At 41.1% G+C, this 19,469-nt stretch overlaps 1 protein-coding gene across 3 annotated transcripts in view; it reads left to right on the plus strand.

The window, feature by feature from the left end:
* ZNF521 (zinc finger protein 521) overlaps window positions 1-19,469 on the plus strand; it is a 313,961-nt gene that overhangs the window by 280,136 nt on the left and 14,356 nt on the right. For all 3 annotated transcript variants that reach the window (XM_074987272.1, XM_074987270.1, XM_074987271.1), the window contains 2 exons: window positions 36-167; window positions 3,253-3,368. In XM_074987272.1, coding sequence (XP_074843373.1) covers window positions 36-167; window positions 3,253-3,368 — 248 coding nt within the window. The remainder of the gene's footprint in view (window positions 1-35; window positions 168-3,252; window positions 3,369-19,469) is intronic.

A 19,469-nucleotide genomic window follows, 5' to 3' on the forward strand; every position in this document is an offset into this window, starting at 1 on the left:
GATGAATTTCATCTTCCCTTTGATTTTTCCACCAGATGAAGGATTGAACCATGAATGTAAACTCTGCAATCAAACATTTGACTCGCCTGCCAAACTTCAGTGCCACCTGATAGAACACAGCTTTGAAGGAATGGGGGGCACCTTCAAATGTCCAGTCTGCTTTACAGGTAAGGAGAATGGTACGCACAGGCCAAGGGAAAGATGGGAAATATGCTTATCGCAATCTTTCATTTAGGCTGTCTGCACTTACATTCCTCTTCAAAAGAGGCATGCAAATGAGGTGCAGATTTACATATCTGGCACTTTATTTGCATGCTCATCTTTCGAAAGAAGAAAAGCCGTGTAGACACGGCTCCTTTGAAAGTGAACCCCATCTTCAAAAGAACCCTTCTTCCCTTTTCTTATGGGAAGAAGGGTTCTTTCAAAGATGGGGTTTACTTTCAAAGGAGCCGCATCTACACTGCTTTTCTTCTTTCGAAAGAATGCGCAAATGAGACACCAAATATGTAATTCTGGCCCTCATTTGTATTTTCAATTTCCCTCATTTGCATGCCTCTTTCGAAAGAGGACTGCAAGTGTAGACAGCTTCAGATGGCCTGAAGTATGTATGTCATGTTGCAATTTTCGGTCAGTTTTGGGACAGAATATTAAATTTGCAATCATTAGTAATATTGATTAGAAACTATTTTAGAAGTTAGGCTCAGTGGAAAGTCTGAAAAGTCTGGTGGAAAGTGAATTTTATTTCAAAATTATCTATCAGAACTTTGCATTGTTGACTGCAGAATTGATTATTACATTCCTACACATTGATTTGATCGTTGTCTTGTTCTAAACTTGCCAAGGGGAAAATTCATTGGCAATATATGCTCTGAAGTTACAAAAAATGGTAAATGAAAGCAGAGCTTGAGCAAGAAGTCCTGCCTTTGGCCCCAAAACTTGCTGTAGTGGTCTCCTTCAGATCAACGGTAATGTTCTCATTTAATTTAGTTGTTGACGCTAGAAAAGGAGAACCTTCCTAATATAATTTTGGGGAAATTTTGTATGCCTTACCCACCTAAGTAAAGGGCCACATTCTGCTCTCAATTACGCGGGTCTAAATCTGGTTTAGTTCCCCTCATATAAATAGATATGCATTGGTGTAAACCTGAAGGGCTAAGGACTTCAAGATTTGATAATGAGAGACAGAAAAGTGGTGGATGAAACTCACCCAAAATTGTTCTTGAATATCAGAACATATTCAAAGGGTGCAGTTTACCTAGGAAACATCTATTTAAAATAATAATAATAATAGGGTCCTTATTTTTAAAGGGCATTAGGCCTTTTCTTAGCAGACTGTTTTATAAAATTATACCCCAAATCACAATTATTAATATGTGTAATTTGCTTTACCAAATGAAAATCTGAGACTGTTGTAGAACTATAGGAAAACATGACAAAACACACTTAGGGCATTCTTCTGTCAATAGCATACTAATTCTGGAAGCCATTCAAGGTTTCCGTTCTCCATGAATGGGAGTGCATTGATAGTCAAATAGACCCCTTAATACCTTCATGTTTCCCCCTTTGTTTGGCAGCACCCCTGAATGTAAAATTTAAATACACCCTACAAAAGAAAATTAAAGTTGAATTTTTCTTCTTGCAGATAGAGTGGCTGGCACAGATTATTACCTCACTGTACTCAGGTTACACATTTCTGTTGAATTATAAAATTTAAAAATATATAGTTCATTTTCACTGCACAGCTTGTTGTAGTCATCCCTGCATCTGTGTCTAGTTGTGCCTTCAACTGTTTGCCTGTTAGGCATCTGCATTCAATAATTCTTTCAATCAGGCAGTTCTTTGTCTTTTGCTTTTATTATTGATTGTATGGGGGTTTTCTCCCTGTCTTTGCATACATGTAAGTAAGGAGGTGATTTTCTTTTACTCTAATGTTGTATGTCTGAGGAGTCCAAGACTTTAACAACAAATTTTGGGGATGTTTGTGCACTATACAAACCAGCATCTGCAAAGGGTCACCGCTGGTGATGCTCCGTCTGAGCAAGATCCCTGAAAGAACAATCTTTTAATGTTTGAGCTGGTAGGCTTGGAAAATGTGTGAAGGAGTATGGAGATAAGTCAATTCCAATCTGTGCGGAACCCTTTTTTTCCTTTTTGCTGATGGGGTAAATAGACACAGAACATTAATCATAAACAATGGTGGTTTTTTAGCAATGCACTATTAAATTATTTCAGTATGTCTTGCTAGAATATTAACAAGAACCAAAAATCACCAATATAAATTTTATATGGAAAATGGAATCTGAGCAGTTTTTTTTAAGGTAATGAGAAATGTGATTAAAATGTATGACTCACAAGAACAATATTCTAATATTTTTTGTTGGCTTGCAATTAGAATAATTTTAATGATTAGGAGTGGAAACAAAGTCAAATGCCAGCATCTTTAATAAACCCTTTTCCTGCCTATACAGATTAATATTGTAGATGCAAACTTTTTTAGGTCACAGTGCACCAGGCATCAATCAGAAGTCAGTGCTGCCAACCCAAACACTGCCTCTGGCATATACAATTTAATTATTAATAGTATGTCTCCTAGGTAAACTGTTACACAGTCTTAGGGCCTTGTTTTGTAGTCATTAAAATTGAACATGTTTATATTATTGAAACCCTTGCATTCAGTGTGTAGGCAGAGTTGATCTTAAAGTATCCAAAGAGAATTTACCTGCAGTTCTGTTTCACATTCACAGGCATTGCCACACTATAGCTGTGGGATATATTTTTTAACATTAACACATTTAAATACAGAACTGTTTGTTAGCTTTAACTTTAGGCAACTACAGTAAGCGGGGCTTTGGTTTCTGTGCTTTCCAGATCTGTTGGATGCTAGGAAATAAGTTTCACGTGTGGTCATTTTCAAGGTAGTATGCCTGATGACTTTCAGTGCTTTAAAAATAATTCATAAGAGAAAATGGGATTTCTAAATCTTTATATTTGAACTATATTGATTGCCGGGGGGCGGGGGGTGGTATCTTTTTGCAAGACATTGAGTACAATGTCTTTGAAAGAATGTGCCCTCACTGTGTGGATGAATAGTGTTGGTTGTGTCTGTTAGTGCTGTAGTATAATGTGAAATTACAGCATACGAGCTAAATTCTACCTCTCAGAACTACTACTGTACATTAGTGGTGAAATGTTTACAAATGACTTCCCACTTGAGAAATTAAATAATGAAAAGCTGATTTTTTAACATTTCAGTGTTTGTACAAGCAAACAAATTGCAGCAGCATATTTTCTCAGCCCATGGACAAGAGGACAAGATCTATGACTGCACACAGTGCCCGCAGAAGTTCTTCTTCCAAACAGAGCTGCAGGTACCATATTCATGAAGGCGACTTTAATTCAGGGGCTGTAGCAGTACCGAGTAAATGTGTTCTATAGCGGGGCTCGTTATTGTATTCCTTGCTCTTCCGTATGGGTGGCGGGGATGTGGGGGACACCACAGGAAAGATAAACAGTGCAAAAGCAAATTTGTATATAACACACCTAGGTAGCGTTTCACACCACTTTTAAGAGCTATCAGTAACAGAGCAGCTGACATGGTAGTTTAAACCTAAGTAGTAGGAGCACGTGTTGGACTCCTACATCATAGTTTGGTAGAGATCCAGAATGTTTCAGAATTGGTGTTTTTAATATTTAGAGGGATGAAAGGACAGGCAAGAGCAATTTATATTCCTATTTAGAACCCAGACCAGCCAGTGAATAGAAGGAAAAAAACGAAGTGTGTGTGGTGTTCTCCTTCGCATAGCCAGTAAGCAAGAGCTGACATAAGAAGATGGGAATAAAAGAAGAGAACACTATAGAATGCAGTAGCATACTGTACCTGTGTCCAGCTGCTGGTCAATGCAACCTCCCATAAACATTAAACTTCAGATAAAATTGTCAATATGAATATTTCATAGTCTTTTACTTCTTGTATGCTGTCTGTAGAGTCAGGAAAGCTCTCTTATAGTTGGAAAAGAACACAGGAAGAGAGAGAGAGAGAGACTAAATCTTATATAACTTCTAAAACCAAGTTTGAGTCAAAGAATACCTGATTATGTGCTAATTTAACTGCTGTCTTTCACTTGGAAAGGATCATTACATTGCTAGGACTCTTGAAATGACCAGTTACATTTAGAAAGGTCAGAAGAAGAGAGAACTATTGTTCATTAACGATTTTAATTCATGTTTGAATGTTAGCAGAGGAATATTTGGAATTCAGAATTAGAGGATCTTCGTTTGCTAACAGGAGAACAGTGTTGATGACATAAATAAGATACATTTCTGCTGTAGTGTTTTGTTTTGTTTTTTTTTGCTCTGTGTGTTCTTCATTTGAAGATGGTGGCATAAAGCACTATGCTGAAGGTGTTCATAGTTTTTATAACAGGGATTATTGTCTTTTAGAACATAACAGAGCCTCACTTTCACTTTTTTCCCTTCCGTCCAGAGCTAGATTTGTTATTAGAGATAAGAGGCTAGTGATGGGTGTTTTGTATGTGTGTGCAATAATTTAATATGTCAATTATTGTAATTTAATGTTTTCAAAACTTAATGCTAATATTCAGGATGACAAAAGTGTGAATTATTTCTTATGTGGGAAAGAAATTCGATTTGAAGACCTTACACTGGGCATCAATATGTCGTATGAGAACTTTATATTGAGATCTGTCAAGATGTACTTTTCTTTTATTCAGTGTGTGCGTGTGTGTTTGTTTGTAGGGCTGGAATCAGAATTCACTGGGCCCTGGGCATTGTGGGGGGTGGCTTGGCTAGAGGCCTTTGGAAGAAGGGACAGGGCTGGGGTAGACAGCCCTCAGCACCACCCAAAACATGCCACACCTCCCCCAGCCAGCCCTCAGCACTGCCCAGAGTGTGCTGTGTGGGGCTCCATTTGCCACTGCTGCAATGGCAGTAGCAGTGGTTGCTCAGAGTCCTGGGCCCTTTTAAATTGCAAGGCCCCAGAGAAACTGGCCCCCCTTACATTCCCCCATCAGCAGCACTGTGTGTGTGTTTGTTTATGATGTTGGGCCTGTACAGTTTAAAAGTACTGTGTGTGAAATTGGAACATCAACCTTAAGTCTCAGTTTCCCGACTTTTGTTAGAATCAGGCCAGGCACAGATGGGGTAAAGTGACTGTATTCAACCAAGTGTTCTGATTTTGGCAAAACCTCTCACTTACTCCCAGACACGATCCTTTCTTACTTTTCATGTCCAGCTCAAACCACCTTCACTTCCATCTAGTCTGGCACCCCATGATACCATTCCGCCCAGTCTGCTCCCCTGGCACATTTCTTCCCATCTTGCTCAAGATTTGAGGTCTTCCAGGAGGTGTCTGTTGTACTTTAAGGCCTTTTTGTCTGTGTCTGAGGTAAGGGTGCTGCCATCTGCTCTCCTGTCATCTGCATCAGAACGTGCCGCACATGGGAATGTGTAGTCCTGAAAAGACAGTCTTTATCCTCTTCACCTGGACAGTCCAGGGGACAGGAGGTAGCCATCATGCCCACCACAAACCTCACTAATAGTTCCTTCCTACGTGAAAACACACTATCTGAGCTTCTGTCTACTAAACCAAAGGACCACATTTGTAGTGTTGTCAAGTACCTGCGCTGCCTCTTCCAGCCATCCCCAGATGCTACGATTGCTTTATTTAAACTCCAGATCAGGACTCGTGCACAAAGTGTAGCACCAGGTGAATGAGAATCAAATTTGTAAGTTAAAAAGATAAAGAATCTGACATAGTAGGGGAGAGGAGAAGGTGTGGGGGGGGGTTGGGGTTCAGAAAACAGAATCAGGGTGAGTAGAACTAGGGGCTGATGGGAAAGATAAGGGAGAATCTGAGTGGACAGGAAAAGGCAGGGGGCCAGTTGTGCTCCTGTGATGATTGCATTTTCATTCTTCGTGAATAATTTTTCTTGGAATGAAAGGGATTTTTCAAAACTAACAACACAAAACTTTCAATGTGATGGTAAACAAAATGAAAATATTTCCCTTTTGTTCTTCTTGATCTTTTTGTCAAACACTTCAATTTTGATGAAACTACATGTTTGAAGTAAAGATAATTTTGGTCAATAAATTTCAACCAGCTCTGTTACTCATTTAGGCAATGGAGAGACTATTGTTGCTATTTCAGGATACGTTTGTATAAATGTATCCCAAAATAGCAACTTTGAGGTTGCTTGCCGTGTTCAAAATAGTGCAGCTACTTGAGCGCGGCATTTTGTTTCCTCTGCCCCTCAGCACGAAAGGGGTAGCAGAAGTCATGAAATAGCTGCTTATTTCAAACCTTTGTGCCATTTGAACAGCACAAAGTTTGAAATAAATTAACTCTAAATAATTTATGCAATTTGTATTGTGCAAATTGCATAAATTATTTCACATTATGGCTACAGTCTAGATGTAGCCTTACTGTGGTATCTGAGGTGCACTAAAAGCAGGTGAGGTAGGAGAGATCAAGAAAGGAAGAAAAAGAGGCTGCTACCAAAGGGAAGACAAAGGGAAAAAATGAAAGAGATGAGGGAATGTGATGAAAAGAAACAAAAAGGGGGGAAGCAGAGAGAAGAAAATGAACAGCAGATCCTGAAATAGATTTTTATGAACAATATTAAATGAATAGTATGGATATATTGATGCATGTAATATGTGGAGATGCAGATATGTATATGACATCTGCAAAAGAGAGAGCTAATAGAATCTCCTGTCCTCTGCCAACTTGTCCAGCTCCCCAGGAATGTGCTAATATTTCCAAACCTGAGCAGCTTCAAACAGCTGTCTTTTTCTTTTCTATTAAAATAAAATCAAATATTTTCTCCCCTCAGAAATCACTCCTGCCGAAGGCTTAGGACAGGTTTGCTTGGCTTTCTCTGACCCCAGACTATTTGAACTCATATTAACTAAAGCACCTCGCTTTCCAGTGAAAAGTAGAAAAATGTATCTGAATAAATAGCTGTATTGCAGCTGTGCTTCCCATTCTCTGTTGGTTGCCAATTCACTTTAGGGTTACTTTACTACGTACTGCACAAAGCCCTAAACAGACAAGATCTTAGTTACCTGAGAGACTGCCTCTGTGTCTCACTTGTGTTTGTCTGGAACACACCAGCTTCTTGTCCTGTGCTCCAGCTGTCTATCTTCAGTGGGACTTGAGGGTAGGCATTCCAGGTAGCAGGCTGTCATTTCTGGAATCTGCTCTTGCTGAGAATATGTATAAGCACAAATCTGGCCATGTTTAGAATGCATTCTAAGATGTGTCTCTTTGTTCAGGCTTTGCTCTAGCTGCAGGCTCTGGGAATACCTAGCATTTAGTGTACTGGCTATGTTTTCTCCATCGCTGGCCTTTAAGGTTGTGTTGCGAGATGGTCACAACTTACTTGTTCGCTGCATTTGAGAATAGTTGTTTGCTTGTAGTCAAAATTATGCACCTACTACGTATGACAGATGTTAGTCGTGTTACTTAATGTACTTCTAGACAATGCTCAGCTACTGTGGTGATAAGAGAATACACAGATACAGATAATATATACATTAAGCTGCCCTATAGGTTTATATAAATCTCAGTAGGACCCAAATCTTCATGTTTCTTGAAGTATGGAAGAGCAGCCTGAAAATGTGGAGTCCTCCATTTTATAAATCCCCTACCCCTGAGAAAATGCCATATCCACAGCTACCATTCTTTTGATCCAAAAATCTAGGATTCCCTATAGAGAGTTTTATATCACCACTGCTTCTAAAACTATTTCGTGTTCCATTCTTTGTTATGGTAAGGTGACTCATACGTCTTAAGGACCCAGAGAGCTATGCCAGCGGGAGCTATAGCTCCTGGAAAGGTCACCCAAACTGGACAGGTCAAAGGATAGAGACCAGACAAATTTGAGTCACCTCTCCCTGAAGTAGAAGAGTTTGGCTTAGGATTAACAACCCTATACGTAAAAAGACAAAAGTTACAGAAACACGTACAAAGGAACCTACAACTACACATCTCTTGGGAGGAGTTGGCAATCCACTTGGATTGAGTATGAAGCAAGGCAGGGAAAGCCAAAAGGAAGCTGCCCTGCAGATGACCCTTCTCTCACCCAGGACAGCCACCCAGTTTGGTACGTGGAATGTTTGGACCGTGTATCAAGTGGGGAAGACAGCGCAGATTGCAGCAGAGATGAAGCAGTACAAGTTGCAGTTTTGGGCTTTTGTGAGACGAGATGGATGCAATCTGGGCAGGTATGCCTGGCAACAGGTGAAACCCTCGTCTACTCAGGACTTAAAGAAGGCACACCACACATGGAAGGCATAGGCTTGATGTTATCAAGAGAGGCATCTGGAGCTTTAATGGAGTGGGCAGCAGTATCATCACACATCATCACAGCCAGATTCTGCTCCTTAGTGCGGAAGGTACTGACTGTGCAGTGTTATGCACCGACCAATGAAGCAGCTGAGGAATGTAAAACATACTTCTGTGAGAAACTACAAAGTGTTGTGAACCACAAACAAAGAAGGGTATCTTGTTCCGATGGATGACTTCAAAGCGAAAATTGGAAGCATAAATACAAACAGAGAGCAGACCAGGGGAAAAGAAGGCGTAAGCACCATGAATGAATTTGACAACAAGAAGTGTTGTGGCACCTTATAGACTAACAGATATTTTGGAGTATAAGATTTTGTGGGCAAAGACGTGCTTCATCAGATGCATGAGTGGGAGGGCGGGGTTTCAGAGAGGTATTTAAAGAGTGGGGTCCCAGTAAAAGGGAGGGCCAGAGGACCAGACCCAGCTGAATGAAAATGGAGAGCGCTTCAGTTACTTTTTTTCCTTCAATCAATTGGTGATAGGTGGTAGTGTTTTTCCACACAAAAGGATCCATAAGTTCAGTGGGGTTTCAACAGACCACCAGTCAGAAAGCCATATCAATCACATCTAAATCAGCAGTTCTTTCAGAAGACTGATGCAGATGTAGGTTCAGACCACTTTGTCGCAATAAAACTCAACTTCAAGGTTAAAAGGTACACCAAAAAAGCTACCAAGCCGGGATTGAGATTCAGCACAGAGCAGCTGGAGGACATAGAGACAAAAGCTGGTTTCCAAATGGAGCTGTCCAGCAGATACGCACTTCTGACAAACCTCATCCCAAAAGATGCTACTGTGGAACAGATTTGGGACGACACCAAAACAGCCTGGAAAGAAACCTGTGATAAAACATTGGGAAAGAGGACAAGGCATCACAAAGAATGGATCACAGCAGAAACTGTGAGAAAAATGAAAGAACAAAAGAACTGAAAAGCAGCTGTCAACAACAGCAAAAGAGCAGCCAAGGTGGAAGCTCAGACTGTATTCAGAAGCCAACAAAGAAGTTAAAAAGGCTGTAAAATGGGACAAGAAGAATGTTGTGGAAACCTTACACAACAGCTGAACAAGCTGCAGGGCAGAGAAACTTGAAAGAGCTCTGTAACATCACACGAAAACTAGTTGGGTCATGGCATAACAGTGGATCAGCCAGTACAGGATAAGGAGGGGCATGTGTTAACAAACCCAAACGAGCAGTTCAGTAGATGGAAGGAACACTCTGAAAAGCTATTGAACCACTCTGCCCACATGGAACCTCCCAAGTTACCACCTGCAAATATACCTCTGGAAATTAACAGCAACAGACTTACAAAAGAAGAAATCAGAAAAGCCATTGCCCATGTGAAAAGCAGAATAGCACCTAGTCCAGACAACGTTCACACAGAAGAAATCAAGGCAGGTAGTGAGACATCAGTCAGCATGATGTATAATCTATGTGGGACACTGAAGAGATCGCACAAGACCGGAAGCGGCTCTCTTACCAAGCTTCCAAAGAAGGGCAACCTGAAGGAATACAAGAACTGTAGGGGCATCACGTTGCTGTATATTCCAGGTAAAGTGTTCAATAGGAGTCTCTTGGAGAGAATAAAGACAGAAACTGATAGACGTCTCAGGGAAGAACAGAGCAGCTTCCAAAGCAAGAGATCGTGTACTGACCTAATAGCAGCTCTGAGTGATCACAGAACAGTCACTTGAGCGGAACTCATCCCTTTACATAACCTTTACAGACTTTGAAAAAGTCTTCAACAGCATAGAGAGAGACACTTGGTAGAACCTGCTGCAACACTGTGGCATCCCATTAATAATTATTAGCCTAATTTGTTCAACATATGAATTCTCGACATGCCAAGTTGTTCACAATGGTGTCTTGACAGAATCTTTCAGTGTGCTCTCAGTAGTGCGACAAGGGTGCCTATTGTCACTTTTCCTGTTCTTGATCACAGTGGAATGATTATGAACAGGACAAGAGATGGCCATCAATGAGGCATTTAGTGGACACGTTTCCAACCGCTAGAGGACATTGATTTTGCTGATGTTGTCACCGTCCTTTCACACTGACATGGAAGCGTGGAAGAAAAGGTCACAACACAAGACAAAACTGCCTCAGTGACTGGACTGAACGTGAACAAGGGAAAGACCAAGACAATGAAAACCAACCAGTCCAACAACACCACCATCACACTGGGAGGGGATGACCTGGAAGATATGGAACAGTTCACCTATTTGACGAGTACTATGGAAGAGACAGAGGAACAGATAAGGCTATTAATGCCAGGATAAGGACAGCAACAGCTGCATTCAAGACTTGTCATCCCATATGGAGTTCACAAATAATATCTGCAAAGATGAAACTGTGGAACTTCAACACAAATATGAAGAGTGTGCTCTTGTATGGATGCGAGACCTGGTGTACTAAAACATATTCAAATCACAAGCTACAGACATTCATGAACAGATGCCTGAGGTACATCCTTCACATCAAATGGCAAGACCTCATCACAAATAAAAGTCTTTGGAACAGAGCAGGACAAGAACCATTTGATGTTCAAATCAAGCAAAGAAAGTGGAGGTGGCCTCACTGTCAGAAAACTATCATCCAGCATAGTCCATCAAGCTCTCAAATGGAACCCGCAAGGAAAACACAAAAGAGGAGGACCTTGAACAACATCAAGAAGAGCCACTGAGATTAAAGGACAACAACTGGGGTACACCTGGGTCAGCTAGAAGTTTTGTCCTTAGACAGAGTGAAGTGGAGGAGACTTGTAGATGACCTGTGCTCCACCTGGAGTACAGGGGTTTAAGTAAGTAAGTACTGTTTCTTACATGTTCAGAAGAGCCACAGTTAACAACACAAGGCACAGCCAGGAGCTGCTTTAACTTAAAGCAAACTAGGCATCTGCCTAGCACAGCAGAGATGGCCCAGCTGTCCATCCATGATGAGGCCAAACCAGAATGATTCTACACCCCCTGTGCACTGAGTTATAATGACACTCACTCAGATTTAACTCATCAGCTCTTCAATCATAACAAAGGGATGGTTGAGCCAAATCTGTCACCTGAGGCTTAGGAGGAATGAAATATAATGAAGTTTTCCACAGTGTGGCAGATTGTATTGAGCAACTTCAGAGGCAACCTCCAATGAGCTGGGGAGTAAATCACCTGTCCTGAGAGTCAGATCTGGAATATGCTTTTTAGTTTCTATTTGTATCAACACTAGTAAATTAAAGTGAGTTCACTGTTAGTTTTAGGTGCCCTCTAAGACCTGTGCAAGCTTTTCAGCAAGAGTGTTTTACATTTACCAGTTAATTATTTGTATGTATTTCAGAAGCACCTAGAGATTCTAATTGAGATCAGGAGCCCAGGGTATTACGAACGGTGCAAACAAAAAAAAATAGTAAGAGATGCACTTTGCTCCAAACAGCTTAAAATCTAAAGAGACAAAGGATGGGAGGAGCCACAGAGAGGTGGAGTAACTTGAACAAGGTCACACAGCAAATCGGGGGAGGTCTGGGAGTAGAACCCACATCTGCTGAATCCCAGTTGAATGCCCTATCACCTGCACAATGCTGCTTTCCTAGTTATTAATCTAATAACTGGCATAGTTTCTGTAGCTTTTGGAAAAAAACACAGATCTTAATTTTAATAATCTCAACAGAACTTTCTCCCTCCCTCCCCTGCCAAAAGCATTTCTCTTCTCTTCGGAAATAGGTTTTAAAGTCTTTGTTGCTCAGCTGTGACTGGGAGAAGAACCTGCTTTTAACTATTTTTGGGATACTTTATTTCTCTAGAGGGGAAGCAGATCTAAAGCTTCTGTTATGGACTCAGAATGACAGGCTTGAAGAGACTGCCGGGTTGGTAACTTGTATAAGCTTAAGGGTTCTACAGGATCCGAAAGCCTGTCTGGTTTTTTTACATTTGCAAAATGCATTGCAATTCAAGAAATTTTTAACCAAAAGTATTTATTCATTTAGATGGTAATATTTTAATTGTGCTCTCATGCTTCATGCAGCCTGGATTTTTCTGAAATAATGATTTAATATTTTTAAATGACAAGTGTCAAGCTAAACAGCAGGTGAGCTAACCAGTTACAAGCAAGACAGTCAGAAAGCTGAATGTACCCTTCCAGTCAGTGTCCCCTCAGTCTGTGCCCAAGAAGTGCTGTGGGTATGATGGGGGGAGAGGAGGACCTGTAGACCTTACTGGAGCTGTGGGAGATTCCTGCCTGTGTGAGACATGGCCCTGACCACTCCTTGCAGAATTGGAGTTGAGTCCAGTGCAGGGTAGGCTCCACCTTCCAGGTCATGTCCTCCCCACTCACCCCATCCCACAGTGATTTACCTCTCCACCAGTTGCTGTGGGCCCCTGAAATGATGCACCCCTGCTTCTGGGGATATGTGACTGCTCTTGTGGGTTCCCTTTGTTTCTCTGTCAGAAGTCATTTTTCCATAGAAGGCAGTCTGTGGGGGGATTTGAATTCTGCATGAATGCAGTGGTGTAGCATTCCGTCAGGGGCAACCTGCAAACTTCCCACAAAGAAAACATGTATGTGATCTGACAAAATGGGTAAAGTATAGGCACAAACATATTCATTTACAGTTTCCTGTTTTAGATACACACACATACATATTTTCTACACATTTTCCTCTTTGTGTCATATACTGTATATCTGTTTTGCTTGTAAATAAGTGTATGTCTTTAATATGATGTCCCTAAATTGATGGAGGCAAATAATTAGCTTATATGAGTTTCCATGTCAGATGAAGTTTCTGTACTATGTGTCTGCATCTACAGTTGCGTTCCTGTTTCAAAAGAGGCATGCAAATGAGGGAAATCAAAATGCATATGGAGTGCAGATTTACATATCTGGTGCCTCATTTGCATATTCTTTTTAAAGAGCTTCTTTTGAAAGAAGAAAAGCCATGTAGACACAGCTCTTTCAAAAGTAAAACCCATCTTCGAAAGAGCCCTCCTTCCCTTTATTTTATGGGAAGAAGGGTTCTTTTGAAGATAGATTGTACTTTTGAAAAAGCTGCATCAATGCTGCTTTTCATCTTTCAAAAGTTGAATATGCAAATGAGGAACTAGATGTGTAGATCTAAACCAAATTTACATTTTTGATTTCCCTCATTTACATGCCTCTTTCGAAAGAGGAATGAAAGTGTAGGCGCAGCTTGTGATTTCAAAGACACATCTGCAAGCATTGAGTGAAGGTAAATCAGTTCAGCATTGTCTTCTTTTAATCTGCAAATGGAGTCTGAAATAATGACTATGAGAGTTATAAAGCTCCACTGTTTCTCCATTTACCTGAGCAGGTTTTAACTCTGAAACCTAATGATGACACACTGTATGTCAACATTAGCATCTTTGTTGCTAACCTTTTTAGCGTATGGGTTGGGGAAAGCAATGTGAGTGAAGTCCACAAAGGAAAACTTCAAACTGCTTCAGGAAGAAGAAGCAAGGAGACAAAAGAAGAGAATAAGAGGAAGAGAGGGGGAAAGAGTAAAAGAAAAAGGAGCATGAGAAAGAAAAACAAAAGAGAGATAGTAGTGGTCATGAAGATGAGTATGTTTTTCTGCTCTGTGGTGTTGATAAGGCATGAATCAGACAATAAATAATGACAATAATAACTGCAATTTCAGTTATTACCTAAAGGTCAAATTCTACCATCCTAGCTCTTGTGAAATCTACCTACTGACAACTGGCGGGCGGGAGGATGTGCTATGGATTGAAAGAGCTAAATACTGTATTTATAGCTTGACCCAAAGATAATAGTTAAAAACAAAATTCTGTTTTGTCCACAAAATCAGTTTCATCATCTCTGCTCTAATTGTTTCACTGCCTACACCACCAGTAGTCAGATCAGTTGGTTAATACACTCAGAGTAATCAGAAGAAAATGATAGAAATAAGTGCTCTATTTGCATGTGAATAGTTTTGCTTGGAGCTTAGTTCAGTTCCTATAATTGTCCATTCATTCATTTCTTGCTTATGTAGTTGATATTGGTGACCAATTTTCTATGCTAAACAGGAAGCACCACTTCTTCATTTTAGGATTCATTCCTTCCTACAACAGCCCTGCTGTTGGCTACCAGTAGCTGCCATTATGTTATATTTATTTTCCCCTGGCCCAGAGCTGACAACAGATGGCCATCAGTGTGACTGTGTGAAGCATCCAGCAGTGGTGTACTGAAGAGCTTCCTGGCCAGTTCTGCAAACCTCCCTCCCTTTTTCCCTTCACATCTTGAATAAGCTCATCATTCCTGGCTCCACTTTCCACTGGCTCTGCCATTTTCCACCCAGTGAAGGCGGAAGCCTGCCACTAAGCCATCAGAACGCTCTCATTTCAGATCTGTGGCCCACTCCCATTTCTGTGCATAGCACAGGCAAAGTACTGGCATTGAGCTGGATGTGACCCTGTATGCTGCAGCAGCTGGGGGTGGGTCGCTGCGATGACCTCACTGACTGTGCCACCACTTGGAAATTGGCTCTTGAACCCATTTTGGTTCTACGTAGCAAAAATTCCTTCCCACATAGCAAAGGCAGAAGGTGAAAGGCTGCTCATTTCATTGGCTCTGAAACCTGAAGCAGAGGCAGAGTTTAGCCACAGTAGCACTGGATCTCCTCCTGCCACCACTCTCGTGGGCTCTCCCCTCTATCCCCACCATCCCCAGTTCCCTGGTAGGACTCGTTGCCCCACCAAGGTTAAGCATGTTAAATGTAAACAAAGAAAAAAAAAAAGTGAATGTCGATTGTAAACCTAAAAGGGAGGAAAGTGTTAATTTCACAGGTGTCCTGATGCCTTGACAGGTCTGATCGTTTGGAAAGCAGCTTCAAATGGCTGGCAGCCATGTATTTGCAGAAGGACATGTTGTTTGCTCTTGATGGAGTTGGTGGTACCGCTAGAGCTGAACCTGTAGTTTAAGAGAAATTCACATTTGTAGCCATTCTTTTGATATTTGCAGCAAGTCTGCGGCTACGAACTGTCCCTGCCCTGGAGCTATGAGGGAGTATGGCTGCATTGTTGGAGAGCGAGGCACGTTCTGTGTAAAAGCCTGAGGTGTGGTAGGCGGGATGAATAGCACTCAAAAGCAGCGCTCACGGTGCCGTCATTTAGACCAGGAACACTAAGCCTTTAAGCAAAAGTGAAAGGAAGGGTGAATGAATCCTTTAAAAATAGTAAGATCTTAAACTGACTGAAATAAGAGGTGTTTCCACTGATAAGTTCACTGAGTGCTGGGGAAGTTGGGAAGGGATGGTTTCTCCTTGTGAGGAAGTACAGATAGCTCATTAAAAAAAAATGAAAATGCTGCCTAAGGTGTGGCCAGTGATTTATCAGGAGATATGTCCAAGAAACAGAGATCTTGGCTCAAATGATTTTCCTCCTTTTCAAAACATCAACATCTTTAGATTAACTTCATTCCAAATATTAGTCAAAAATATTTGACTGGAGATAGCAACACAAAAGTCTGTGATTATTTTGGTGGTGTTTGCATTCAGAGATCTGGGAGAGTGCCCCACCATCTCCTGTAAACTGAAAACAAAAAGTGCTTCATTCCCTCTGGACCAAAACTGCTGAGTTACACACATTGCTATATACAGCTGAAGGTGTTTATATGCAATGGTAGACTCTAATGTTGCAACCGAATTACCTCGCTAAACCTAAACTAGACTAAACATGATCTGTGTGTATGTCTGTCTGTCTGTGCCTGACTAGATGATGGATCCTTACGCATTTTCCCTGTATCTGTAGGTACATGACATGTAATATTTGGAAACTCTGATACCATTGAATATTAGCAGTGTATTTTGCTTGGCTTTGAGTTTGTAAAGGTGAAAGGTGATTGTGCAGGAAAATGGAACAGTATATTTGCTGTGAGACAGGCACTAAGAACTCACTCCCATGCTCAGTTATAATTCATGACTATACTGGTGGGAAGCCCTTATCCCTCTGTGGAGTTAATGCATCTCTACTGTAGCCTGCTGAGAGCACCCTGCATCCCCTCCCACCATCTGTGCATTCAGTTGCGTGCTTTCTCTCTTTCTCTCTTGCTTTACTGTGACATCTCTTGGTGTTAAAGCTGTCAGACTACTACTGCCTGGTAAAGGTGGCTTTATGACGTGTATTAGTGTTGAATTGTCATGTAAATGGAAGAGAGCTGAAAGGGAGATATATTACAGTTTCATTTAAGATGTAATTTAGAAAATGCTGATTAGCACATTAAAAGAAAGATGGGTCTGTTGCTTTAAATGACTCAAACTGCCTTACATTTGTTGCCCGTTATACTAAGATGGATAATCTGCATGAAAAAGTGTAAGGACAGGGTACAGGGTTTAGTGGGAAAGTTATGTGTTCCCGGTCTGTGATTTTTCTGCTGGTTGTTGGTACATTGAGTGTTGTGATTTGCACATCCTTATTTGTGGAGCCAGAAGCTTTGTACATTGAATAGTATTTACCCACACATCACCTTGTCTGTGCAAACAACTTTTTATTTTCCTCATATTGACCTCCTCTGAACTGAAGCAATCCACATGGAGGCTGCAAGTTAATCATGTCTCTCCTATCCTGAGACTTGGGGTTCACATGGGAAGAGATCACCAGCAAACACAACTTTACTTAAATAGGTACTGTAACAGATTTTTAGGGTGTAAGACATAGTCCAAAGAGAACCCAGTTGACACTATCCTACAGTGTAGGAAGAACTGAACTTGACCACAGAGCTTTGAAATGATGCTTTGTTAACCTGGCCCCTTGTTGTTAGGGTGGAGTTTTTGTCTGAGTGTTCTGCCTAAAAGTAAGGTGAAACTGCATATGGTTTATTGCAGCAGCAAGATTAATTTGTGATGTTTCACGATATTTGATCTTACATAGTCTGTTGTTTGTACTTTTTAAAAACATATAAATCAAATCCAGGCCTGAAATACCAGCGTATGAATTTAACAGATGTGGTGCCATAAGGGACCCGCTGTGTTATAAACTGCAGAAATGGCCTTTTTATATTTCAGACTCTGAGCTTATTCCCCGAAGGTTTTGGAACCGCAGAAGTGAGGTGAAAGGTCATGCTTTCAGACAGTAGCACCCACCCACCACTTGACGGTTGGTGTAATTGTCAGGAAATCCACAGCTAACAGATCTGTAGTCGTAGCATTTGGCAAAGTAAAAGTAGGGCAAGAATGACTTCAGTAGCTCAATGTCCAGGTTTCTTTAGGTGAAAGATCACTTGGAGATGACACAGCTGAGTAGTCAGGCTGAAATCCTACTTGGTATTTTATTAATTTTGCACCAAGATAAATCCTGAATTCTGACAAACTCTGTGACAGGTGAAATTCCTTCTTGCAGAATCTGCTCAGCAAGAGGCTGCTCATTTCGTTCTGTTCCGAGGCAGGCAACAGGAGGGCAGCTTTATAATCAGCCCTCAAAGGACCCCCAGCCGCCCCAGAGTCTTGGGCTGATTGAATAACTCCTGGGCCTCTTCCCCTAGGCCTCCATCAGCAGGGGTCCTGTGGAAAGCAATCTCCCGCAGACTGGCACTGAAGTGAGCTTTAAACTACTATTTTCTGCTCTCCAGAGGAGCCTGGAGTACTAAAAGATAGATGGACTGCAGATATTTTATGAGAAACTGTCAGAAGAAGAGCAGAGTAAATGTTTTTTTTTCTCCTCCTCCTTTGAGTCACACACTATATCACTGTAGAATTTCTCCTAGTATCTTTTACATTTAAATAAGAAATTAATTGGTTGCTAACCTTAAATTTCTTTTCTGCCCCCTTCTTTTTCTTTTTCTTCTTCTCTTCTCTCACTTTCTTTTTTTTTTTTTTTAATATTCACTCAGAGGCCCTTTGCTTAACCACAGTTGCAGAAAATCAGTACCATTTGCACTGAAATATTTATAATGACAGAATGAAAAATTGGATTCATTTTCTGGCCAGTAGCCGAACAGTCTGCAACTTTGTGCAGCATTGTTTAGCATTGCTCATTCCCTCCTGTCATTGGCGAGGTTTTCAGGCACACATGCACACTCTGCCCATGCTTCAGATGAGGGCTTAGCAAAACACAGAGCCATTTTTAGTCTCAACTATGAGAACACAACTTGTTTGTAACCTTTCAACTGCTGATGGAGGGAGGCCAGGGGAGGAGAGCCTAGCGAACGTCTATCTTATTGGAGAGATTATAAAGGATGACATGCAGTAATCAGTTTTGTACGAGGACACAGCACACTGATTGAATTCAACAGAATCTTTCAGTATATTCCATAAGAGGTGGGTGGACTCAGTACCAGAGTGGATGTCAAGAGCTCTGTACAAATCCCTGCTCTGCCACTGGTTCCTTCTGTGGTCTTGAGAAACTCACTTGACCTCTCTGAGGGCCAAATTTTCAAAAGTTCCCTTTATGTGTAAGCGTGCCCTGGCACTGGCAATTGTGCATAAGCAAATAGGCCCCTGAAAATCTAGCCTCATGTCTGTTCCTACATCTGGAAGAGGGAGGTAATTACATATATTTACCTACATTGCCTCTGAAGATGAATTAGTTAATGTTTGCAAATTACTTTGAAAATTTAGATCCAGATCCCCAACCCCCAGCTTAGACTTTGGCAGCACAAAAGTGCAATAAAGCTGCATTAGCCAGACAGCTAAGGATTCCCTTAGTGTGCAGAAATGCCTGGATGGCTTACAGCCGGAGTACTTGGCTGGTTCTGTGCCACCCCTTCTATAGGGTTTGGACTCTCCTATAGAATCTGATAGAAAATTATATCCCTGCTATAGAAATCTAGAGGATAGTTCAGGAAGATGTTGAGGAAGTTCTGTATCTAGTTAGACAACCAGTTTAAACTACTGTAGACCCATGTGGCCAGAATTTTCCAACACTGGTGCCAAAAGTGGGACATCTAAAAGCACGCTGAGTCACATAATCAAAACAAAAACCAGTCAAGTAGCACTTTAAAAACTAGCAAAATAGTTTATTAGGTGAGCTTTTGTGGGACAGACCCACTTCTTCAGACCATAGCCAGACCAGAACAGACTCAATATTTAAGGCACAGAGAACCAAAAACAGTAAGCAAGGAGGACAAATCAGAAAAAGATAATCAAGGTGAGCAAATCAGAGAGTGGAGGGG

Source organism: Carettochelys insculpta, chromosome 2 (assembly GCF_033958435.1).
Source record: "Carettochelys insculpta isolate YL-2023 chromosome 2, ASM3395843v1, whole genome shotgun sequence".
Taxonomy (NCBI): domain Eukaryota; kingdom Metazoa; phylum Chordata; order Testudines; family Carettochelyidae; genus Carettochelys; species Carettochelys insculpta.